The sequence below is a fragment of the Mustela nivalis genome (genome assembly GCF_964662115.1).
Source record: "Mustela nivalis genome assembly, chromosome: 2".
Taxonomy (NCBI): domain Eukaryota; kingdom Metazoa; phylum Chordata; class Mammalia; order Carnivora; family Mustelidae; genus Mustela; species Mustela nivalis.
The window spans coordinates 82060393-82071378 of record NC_139021.1 but is presented as its reverse complement, the minus strand read 5'-3'; the positions used below and the strand labels follow the sequence as shown (position 1 = coordinate 82071378).

General features: G+C 38.1%; 1 protein-coding gene and 1 pseudogene across 6 annotated transcripts in view; both read right to left on the bottom strand.

Moving 5' to 3' along the window:
* Positions 1 to 1695: 1695 nt before the first annotated feature.
* On the bottom strand, positions 1696 to 2166 carry LOC309858896 (large ribosomal subunit protein eL42 pseudogene; annotated as a pseudogene). Its single transcript has one exon. The product of its transcript is annotated as a large ribosomal subunit protein eL42 pseudogene (transcript).
* An 800-nt stretch (positions 2167 to 2966) lies between these two features.
* The window catches only part of PLAG1 (PLAG1 zinc finger), a 53393-nt gene continuing 45373 nt past the window's right edge, over positions 2967 to 10986 (bottom strand). For all 5 annotated transcript variants that reach the window (XM_082719208.1, XM_082719210.1, XM_082719209.1 and 2 more), the window contains one exon: positions 2967 to 10883. In XM_082719208.1, coding sequence (XP_082575334.1) covers positions 9626 to 10883 — 1258 coding nt within the window. In that variant the 3' untranslated portion in view covers positions 2967 to 9625. The remainder of the gene's footprint in view (positions 10884 to 10986) is intronic.

Genomic DNA, 10986 nt, shown 5'->3' with positions numbered 1-10986 from the left:
TAGGGAAAGCATTTAGAGTAGTTTACTTCTGAAGAAATCATACGTTCTTATGGAATTTGCTTATTTTGGTGCAAAAGGGCGGAATAAAATAGAAGTTTTGACACAATCTTTGGTGTATCAGATAAACTTTTCTATAGAACAAAGGTATTCCAAGTGATAAAATTATTACTTGTAAAACTTTCTTTTAATGGTAAGATGGTTGATGACTGATTACACTTCAGCCAACAAATATGTGTTATTTGCTTGCCAGGTGCAGGGAACTGTGTGAACAGGGTTTTGCCCTCAAGTACTTACAAGAGTTAAAAATATACACATCCTTGAGAAGATCTCAAATGCTGTAATAAATATTCAGAGGGAAAGTAAGTTACCTTTCAGTGGGTGAGAAAAGAAAAGGTATGGAATGGAAGAGCCATCATTTAAAAAGCGGGTGGAAGATGGTGAGATTTTGCTATATGGATTCATAAGCAGGACCATAGAAAGGAAGCATTGCAGGGGCAAGTGTAGGCAAAGGGATAGATAAGCACAGGGAACAGTGAGTTAACGTCACATGAAAATCAGAGAAAGAGGAAGAGGAGGCAATGGGCAGACTGCTAAGAATAGATGAGAATTTTTAGGGTCCTTCAAATCATCGACGAGTACTGACTTCACACTCTCTTTATCAAGGTACAGTTTAGAAGCAAATATGGAAATAGCATATGAAAGAATTTACAACAGAAGATACAATAGTAGGTAGCACTTTACTCCTGCAAAAGGTAATTGAATTTTGAAAATTGGATGAACTGAACTCATCTGTCCGAAGTCTTTAAAAAATATGGTCTTTGAGACCTTTAAAAGGGTGTGTATCTGTGACTGCCACTGAGCACCACAGATTCTGGGGTGGGAAAAACTGACATACCTTGAAATCTTAAATAGGGCATGGCTTAGGCTATTAACCTACTTGCACAATGAGAGTTCCCAGGGCATGAAAATCTGGTTACGGGAGCCTTCTTAGAAATGTCATCAGGGGTGTGTGAATGATAATAACATATCAATTATGTATTTTTAGAAGCAGGACAGTTTACCAACATCATGCCTATAAGACTACCAAATGCACTAACAACACTTTGAAAGGTCTCCCCCATCCCCACCCCATAAAAAGATTAAAGTTCTCTAATAACAAATAGAATAAACCAAAAGTTAAATCTTTGCAACAATTCTAATATCATAAAACACAAAATTCTGCAGCTTATGTGAGGATCCATTATACTTCTGACTCTCATCCCCTCAGAACTCCAAGCCTTATTATAAGGGGTATTATAAATCGACTATCTGTCTATTTTCAAAAAAGATGCAATTTACATTTCCACGTGTGCATGTGTAATAAATACTGGTCTACATTTCAAGTATGCTTCTACTGAGTAAAGGAAGGTTAGTCTGTTCTCATTTTTAAAAAAGATTTTATTTACTTATTTGACAGAGAGATACAGAGCGAGAAAGGGAACTCAGCACTGCGAGTGGGAAAGGAAAAAGCAGGTTTCCCGCTGAGCAAGGAGCCCAATGCAGGACTCAACCCCACAACCCTGGGATCATGACCTGAGCCAAAGGCAGACGCTTAGCAGCTGAGCCATCCAGGCACCTTCTGTTCTCATTTTTTAAAAACTTGTTCATTAGGAGAAAACCCTTCATCATCTGCAATAATGGAAGCCATTATTATTATTTTTTTTTATTGATGCCAGTACTTTATTTCCATCTTAAAAGACCAACTGCAACCAAATGAAGTGAACATAACCTCAAGATTTTACTGTCTTCATAATATAAAAATATGAAGTTTAGAACTGGACCACCTGGCCCTTTCTCTTCTTATCTCCTCCCAGTTCAAAATGTTTGCATCTCTTAATAGCCAGCATTCTCTTAGATCTGCAATTGGGCTCAACACATTCAAGCCTCAGCACAATCTTCTTTGTAGTTTTAGCCTTTTTCCGGAAAATAGGCTTCGTCTGCCCACTATAGCCACTCTGCTTCCTATCATAACGCCACTTTCCCTGGGCATAAAGAGAATCTTTTCCTTTCTTGTACTGTGTCACTTTGTGGGGTTGGTGCTTGCCACACTTCTTGCAGAAAGTCCGGCGGGTTTTAGGAACGTTCACCATGTTTGCGAGAGCGCAAAGGAGAAAAGGAGATTCTGACAACTCATTTATACACACAATCTCCACTAAGCACTGAGCTCGTGTGTGTGTGTGTGTGTGTGTGTGTGTTTCTTTTCTAAAGCAGTCAGAATCTGGGAATATGTTCTCTGGCATAACAGCGTTATCAGAGAAAATATTTCTACCAGCACAACTAAAGAATGAAAGTTGAATCTGGTCATATGAAACCGGTTTCTCCAGAGAAAACAATCAGATGTGTGTATAAATATATAAATGAATGAATGTGTGTGTGCATGTATATTATGTGTGTGTGTGTGTGTGTGTGTGTGTATAAAAGAAATTAGCTAATGTAATCATGGAGGTTGACCAAGTCCAAAATCTGTCAGACAGGCTGGCAGGCTGGAGATCCAGAGAAGAGTTGATTTTGCATTCTGAGTTCAAAGACAGTCTGGGGGCAGACGTCCCTCTTGCTGGGGAACCCAAGTCTTTTCTTCTTAAGGTCTTCAACTGATTGCGTAAGACCCACCTGCACTATGGAGGGTAGTGTTCTGAAGATTTATTTATTTATTTGGGGAGTGGGTAGGGGCAGAGGGCAAGAATCTTCAAACAGATCCCCCACTGAGCCTAGAGCCCCACCCTCGGCTCAATCTCATGACCCGAGATCATGATCTGAGCCGAAACCAAGAGTCGGACACTTAATCCGACTGAGCCATCCAGGCGCCCCATAAAGTCAATAGATTACAAATGTTAAGCATGTCTAAAAAGAACACCTCCACAGCAACATTTTGTCTGGGTACCCCAGTCTAGCCAAGTTGACGCACAAAATTAACCATCACACTAGCCAAGAGTCAAACATCTTCAGAGTAGAAAAATTTATTATTGACCTCTGTGTTGAATAGAATGCAGGTGAAGTCAAGACATTCTGGGTTTTATCGTTTGTTTTAGTTAGGCTGAAACTCCCAATATTTGACCATTTTTGATCTGCAAAAAAGGATAACTGGGTATGGCTCAATATGGTATTTAGGCTTTCCAGCAGTTGCAGTGACGCTGCCATTATCACTTAGATGCCTGATCAGAAAACCTTTTTTATAAAGCTGATTTCTTTATAATACCCCTAGGACTTAGCACAAAGTGATGCCTTTTGCTGAAGAAATGCCTGATTAAGGAAGAGTGACAGCCAAAGTCAAGCTATGTATAGTCAGACTTGAAATTCCATCTTCCCTCAATGTAAACCATTGGTATGAACTTCTTAAGAGTGACACAAATGAAAAATGTGCAAACTACTTTTCAAATTACTTTTCCATAAGGGAGATTATGCCTTAAGTGAATTAATCCTAAATGTACTTTTTCAAAGTATTTTAACTAAGAAAAGCATCATGTTTTGATAACTAGTCCTTGAAATATTTCAAATGCATGAATTTAAATAAAAATGTATTTAGTGTTAAGAATCAACAAAGCCATGCTTTTTGATTTTCCGGAAGCAAGCTGGTGAAAAGAGGGACTGCTGACACTGCAAATTGCTCTTCAGTCTTTTTCTCTCTGAAAGTGGGAGAGCCTTGAAACAGGAAAGCCAAAGGTAAAGAGGGAATTTTCCTATCCCTCTGAAAGAGGCTATCAGATACATAAAACATGTTTTCTACAGCTGATTCCTGCTCAGGTTATTAACTGAATCGTCAGATAATGTAGCTCTCTGCATTCCTGTTTCACTGATGAGCCTTAGAAGTGGTGTGCTTGCTTTGGTCCAGAGAGCTGCCAAGGGAGTGTTTTCAGCAACATTTTAGACAAAGAGCCCAAAGGAAACCTCCAAAAGGATAATTGATAGTACCAGCAGACAGCAGGTGTTAAAGGAATGCTTAATGCCAACCTTTTCTCACACGAACAAGAGACGTTATTGATTTATACATTCTAATTCCTTTTGTGGAGTTCTTTTTGGATGCTCATCTGGATTACAGTTTTGATGCAGGATCTTTTGACTTTTTTTATTTAGTTTCTATCCTTCCTTTAAAGTACAGAAGTTTTAAAATAAAACAAAGACACCCTGGAATTTTACATTTCGTTTCAACAACAAAGTATTGTCCTCGAGTCAGCTATTAGAATTGTATATTTACCCAATGAGAAGATATTTAAAATTCAAAGTGAAAAGAAAAAGTTATACCCAATAGAAATGTATCATCTATTAAAATTTCAGGAAGATCTACATTATCTAAAGCCATTCTATAATTTTATTCATATATTTTGTGGAGTTCACATATCTTTTTCTTACAGCAAACATAACACTGTAGGCCACAAGAAGCTGCAGTACTATTGTTTCGTTAGCAGCAAATTAATATTTTATATCTGGGTAACTGGACAATAAATAGCCTGCTTCTTTGGATGTGGATGTTGAAAATGTAGAATCACTGCAGCTTCAGAATGTGATTGCTATTTTACAGAGCTTATACACACAAAAAAAATACGATCTTTGTCTATATTTTATACAAATACAACAGTAGTTTGTGAATACATTTTAAGTACATGATATACATGATAAGCCACTTGATCTCCCAATATCACAGAAGAGCGATTTAAAATGCAATAAAAATATACAAAATTCAGCCTGGAATGCAGATTTTTCTTTTCTATTTTGACTCAAAACTTTATCATTCAAACGTTTTTTAGAGTACTAGTCCAAACACTTTTTCGTCAGCTAAAAATACAATTTCAGCAGTCCAGCTTATGTTCAGGCATGATGCAATCCATTTCCTAATGGATTCCCAGTTTTTGTTAAATTCAACGGGCTGTTAGTAACATACAGCATGTTCTTCACTCCACACCATATTACAAAGCCCACTTTTCATTCTGAGTTAGAGTCACCTTGTGGACAAAAGCTGGGTTTGTTCTGATAACATTTGCACGTCCAAGATTTCCTTTTGCAAGTGCACGTGAATACATTGTGGTGGGTGGTGTTAAAAGTCTGTTAATGACAGATTAAGTCACAGTATAAAAATATATTGTACACCTTTACGCCTAATGGAGTCCTTTTTTTCCTATGGCTAAAAAAATACGACTGAACAAGACAGAGACGTTTGTAGCACCATGAAGAGTTGTATCCCAAGTTACATTAGCAGCATGATCCAACATAATATTGAAGGAGTGTTTCTGAGAAGATAAACATTCATTCTGGTTCATCTGTACCACTGAAGCTTATACAAGGAAGTGTTTCAAACATTAGCAATAGTTCCGTCATTTCTAGAGCAAGATAAACTTATCAAAAGACACTGCCTTTCCATCCTCAAAGGGTTGGTAACGGAGAAGGGCCTAAGGGTCATGATCTGTGTGTGCCTTTACCAACGCAGGTGTTACCAGTTTATGTGATCCAAAAGGCACTCCGTATGGGTTTCTAGCACAGAACTACACAAGGCGACTTTCATGGATCTATGGAATCACAACAGACTATCTGTGCTGTAGACACGGCTGCTGACACAGTGTGAGAACAAATAAGACAAGGTCAACTTAGGCACTATTTGGCAGAGATAACAGTCCGCTATTGCTAATGAGGAATACTCGACATTTAAAAGACCTCCTCCAATGTCACATGGATCTCAGTAGGCTAGAAGCAACTTGGGTGAACTGGTATTTTTTAATTTACAAACTGGGAAGACAGTGTGTTTTGAAACACGTAAACCTTGTAAAAAAATAAACCATTGTAAAACCTTATGAAAAGACACACACTGATTCTGTGCAATATAGCAAATTGATAAGAAAACACTGTAAAAATGTACCTGTTTAAAATACATCTACCATTTTTGAACACAAAGCATTATATATCAAAGGCCTACATATATATCATCTAATGGCACTTGAAACAAATTATAATAAGTCTTAAAATAAAAGGCATAACCTATAAGAAAGTTTCTGTAAAGGTTTAGATTCGTTTTGAAAGTGCTATATCTTGTAATATGTGTAGTATAGAGGTTGACCAAGCTCTATTTTTTAAAAAAATATTGGCCTATATATGTGTATTGCTTACTAGATGAATGATCCTGAAATATGTACTCTTTAACATTCATTATTAGCTTAATAAAGCAATCAGCTCTGGCTCATGTTTCAGTCAGTATATGGTTTTTAAAAACCGCTACTGTCCAAATTAACACAATATATCACTATATTCCACAAATGACTAAGAATAATAAAGCACAAGCAACAAATAGGCAAAAATACATAGCTTGGAAAAAACACTAAGTGAAATGAAAAAGTTGCACAAAGAGTGGTGTGTGATCAGCCAGGACAACTTAAGTTTCTGAAAACTGTACTTGGTAATAGCTTTTAAAATGTGAGTTTTAACAGTGACCAGTAACTATAAAGATGATATTTGCATACATCAGCGGATAATATTGCTTACAGTGCTGAGACCCTTCCACACTCATGCTTCTGTGTCTGGTGATTGAATTCGTACACACGTGTGGAAGTTCAAACTGAATGAGGTTCAATATCTTGTCTGAGGTCCAAATTCTAAACTGAAATATTTTTACTTAATGATAATCCCTTTTTTTTTTTTTTTTTAACCGAGTGAAGGCACTATTAGAAATTTCAAAGATGATGATTCTGGCCATGGGGAGAATGAAAACAGCATTGGCAGTCATTATTTTTAATCACATCCGGTTGATGTAAAAACAAATGTCAATTTTTTTTCTAGAAAAAAAAAAAGAGCCAGTTCTGAGTTATATCCTTGTTAAATCACTGCGCAATTAAAATAAATGAATCTGCCTCATGTTTAACAGAAATAATCTCAGAAAGGGTTTAGTGACCAGTATAGTCAATGTGAAAAACACAAGCTGAATTCCCTCTTCCTCGCATGTGTCTCAAGTCTATGAGGTGGCAACAGGCAAAGGGGTGTTCACATGAAAATTAAGACTACAATGTTCGCCCTGGTGCTCTACAAGACATGCCTCCATGTATTTGAATTCCATGCAGGGCGAGAATTAGGTTAAAAATATACATATATATATGGCGCCATTCCCCATTTCCAAAATGTCTTACTGAATAAATCCTGGTACTCCCTTTTTTAGTTGTTTATTAGCAGTGAAATACAGCCTGCTAAGGCCAACGTCTCAGGTCATTAATTTGACTTTTCCTTAAGCAAATTTTAGACAAAGTAGTGCTTCCACACTTGTATTTGTGACTTCTGTGTAAAAGTACATTTTCTATTTATTTGTGCTCTGTCACCAATTTTTTTCCTTTTTTTTAAAATGGTGATTAAAGCAATATTGAACACTAATCATTCAACTAATGATTTAAGTAAGCAATCTGTTTCATAGAAACTAAAGGAAGCAGTAATAAAGCAGAGCTAAAAGTCTACTTTCAGAGCAAATATTCTCCTAATCAAAAGCTTAGGAGCAGTTTGAAAAATTTTAAATGTATTTCCTTATTAAAACATATATAATTTTAATGCCTTTGGAACACACTTTTTTTTAATAAAATGTATTTTTATAATAAAATTTAAATACATAAGTATAAAAACTACTGCTCCTAGAATTAAAAAAAAAAAATAGGAGCATGATAAAATATCAGGAGCCAAAGCTCCCTTAAGAAAGCAACTCTGATTCTATGAAGTGCGATATGTGTGTGTGTGTGTGTGTGTGTGTATAATATATATAGTGAAACCCCCATTTACATTATTACAATTTACATTTATCCACAAATTATACTACTCCCAAATATTTTAAATAATGTATTATATTCAGTAATCTGCACTCATTTTTAGAAATTCTTGGTAAACATCACAATCTGCAGTGATAATTGGCCCTACAAATGAAAAAAGAAGCTTCTGTATAGGGCTAATGAGTGCTCAAATATTTTTTCTTTTTTTTTTCCTTTTTTTTAAGAGATATATACTCTTTTATAAACCTTCCCCTTCCTACCCACCCCAAAAGACAGGGTCCCAAAATAAGTGCTTAATAGATATGTTTCGTACGCTGATGTCCCAACCAATATTTAGAAAAGTATAATTTGACCTTCAAAAAGGTTATGGTGGTTGTCTAATATGAGGAAAGCCCACAATAACTACTTTATTCAGTGAGTACAATATTCTTAATTGTTACTTTCACATTACCTAAGACAGTGCTTATTCTGCTTTAGTTTTCTCCCCCCTCTAGAAATTTAACATATTTGCAGCTCTCCCCCAATTTCCCAGAGACGTGTAAAAGTAGGGTTTTACTGTATATATTTTTAGTTGCTTAAAACTTTGTGGTCATTCCTCCAATAGCTTTCTAATGCATTTAATTTTAAAGTCTCCATCTGAAAATAGCAAGGAAAGATAAATCAACACTGAATAAGAAAGATACCATGGGGGGTAGGGCTGTTTTATTTTCTGCTTTTGGCTCTTATGGGAAAGAAAACTGTATTAAATTCAGCAAGAATTGATGTGAGCTATTTGCTTTTCCTTTACTCCTCAAGAGTCTAGTTTCCAACCCTGGCAACAAGGGACAGGGTCCCTAGACAAGTTCCCAAGAACCAAGGGCTTCACATCTATCTTCGTAGGAGACTATCACGCCACAGAAGAAGAGACAGTCCACTCTGGGATAAACACCCCTGACATCTGTGGTTCCACAATGGCTTTCGATTCTGAACTGTGGACTGACAACTAAAACAGAATTGCTGGCTGCACCTGACCCACCCTTTGGCCATGAAAGGCGGAAATGATTAAAGAGATCTAGCCATACACTGAGTCTGAAGACTCGGATGCTCTAACACAATGAGCACTATTAAACTGGAAAGAGTGACTTTGCAATGTGGCAAAACATCCTGCATACAAGTTTAAGGCCAACTACGGAGTAACATGGAATGCGTGTCACCTCACCAGGAGTCTCTTTTTTGCTATAAATACTGGTGCTTTGTGTTTAGGTTTTGTTTTCCTTGTATGTGCATAATATAGACGGCAAATATTTGAGCCAGACAACAGCAAAGTCTTCAAAATATACTGACCTGAAATTATGGTATATCTAAGAAACATCTATTATCTCCCCAGACTGGATTCTGAATTCATCTGAAAACATTTGCTTATGAATCCATTTAGAGAGCAGTAAAAATGTAAAAACTCTCAGGTTATTCATATACATTTTAGAAAATGTACATTCTGTTGCAAACATCTTTAATGAAACAAATGTCAAAAGCTAGAGCCACTGTTATTGGACAGAACTGAAAATTTTAAGATCTCAAAGCAATTTGAATGTAGGACTCGTAAGACTTTACTGCTAATAATGGCTTTCCTAGAGGAAAAAGCATCTTAAAATATGACAATTGGCAGTGAGTGTGGACAAAATACCCAGGTAAACATAACTGAACACAAATGGTTCCAAAGCTCATTTATAAAGCTTGTTTCTATTGCATACTGGCTTAATGAAAATTGGTACTGTACAAGAGCAGAAGTTTTTATGCGGTTTTAAAGTAGGCACTAAAATAAAAATGGTCCTCTAAGGCAGGGCTACACATAGGTTTCTGTGATCAGTCCACGTCTGGGAGGCCTACTGAAAAGCTTGATGGAAACGTGGCAGTGTGGTGCTGGTGCTGAAACTACTGGTGAACGCTGCTGACAGGGAGTGCAGGGAGCCGAGACCTAGAGTGTTTGCAGGATCCTGAAGATCCTGTGTCTGCGGGGGCAGCTGAGACACAGAAGAATGTGCTTCCTCTTGGGAATAGCTCATTCCCAGGCTCCCCACTGAGATAGGATTATAGGGAGGGCCATTGAGGGGTATGAAATTAAACAACTGGGAAAAATCCAAGGCAGGCGTATTTAGGGGGTCACTGATAGAGATAGAGCTTTTTGACAGGGAGAGGTCCCCTGCACCATCATCCAGGGACCCGACTTGAGGATCCAACCCTAGTTTAGATGATGATGCTTGGGAATCCTGGGATGAGGAAGGCCCGCCACCTTGCAGCTCCATCAAATAACTCTCAATCTCCCCCTTTAGTGGCTGTTCTTTTTCAGGAATAGAAATGGCATATGAGGTAGAACTGAATGGGTATTTGAAAGAAAGGTGGTGAGAAGGATGGACAGTGTCCATCTCTATTGGGCACGTCATTCCCAAAGGTAAAGTCGTGATCATTTGGTGGGCAGGTCCCGAGCTCTGCATGGACTGAAATGGAGTGTTATAGAGGTTTAACTGCAGAGTGTTTGTGAATGGCTTTGACAACAGTTCGCTGGAAGGTAAGGACATCACCGGGAGGAGCTCATCTTTTATAGGCACAGAAACGTTGCAGGTGAATGGATCCAGAAAGTCCACCGGTTCGGTTTTGACTTTCAGAAGTTCTTGATTGTGACTCTTCTTCATGTGTCGAGTCAGGTGATCCTTCCGCCCAAATCTCTGTGCACAATACTGACAGAGGAAGTCCTTCCTTCCCGTGTGCACCACCATGTGTCTCCGGACATCCTTCCGGGTGTAGAAGCGGCGATCGCAATGCTCGCACTGGTGCTTTTTCTCTTTCACCCCGCCGGACGATTTGCCGGCGTGTGATTTAAGGTGCTCCAGCAGCACTCCCGTGCTCTCGAAAGTCTGCAGGCAGACCTTGCAGGTGAGGTCGCCGCTCGTCGCGGCATGCAAGGCCAGGTGACGCTTAAAGCCGAGCTTGGTGTTGTAGTTCTTGCCACACTCTTCACACTTAAACGTCTCTTTGTTGGGGTCATGCGTATGGAGGTGATTCTTCAGGTGATCTTTCCGGTGAAACATTTTCTCACAATAATTACACTTGTGGGTTTTCTCAGGAGAATGGGTAGCCATGTGCCTTGAAACACAGACATATTCTGTCAGTATCATGACACAAATGGCAGGGAGTCACTTTTCAAATGGAAGCTAAGCTGCTATGCTAAAACCGGCTGGCTCCCTGC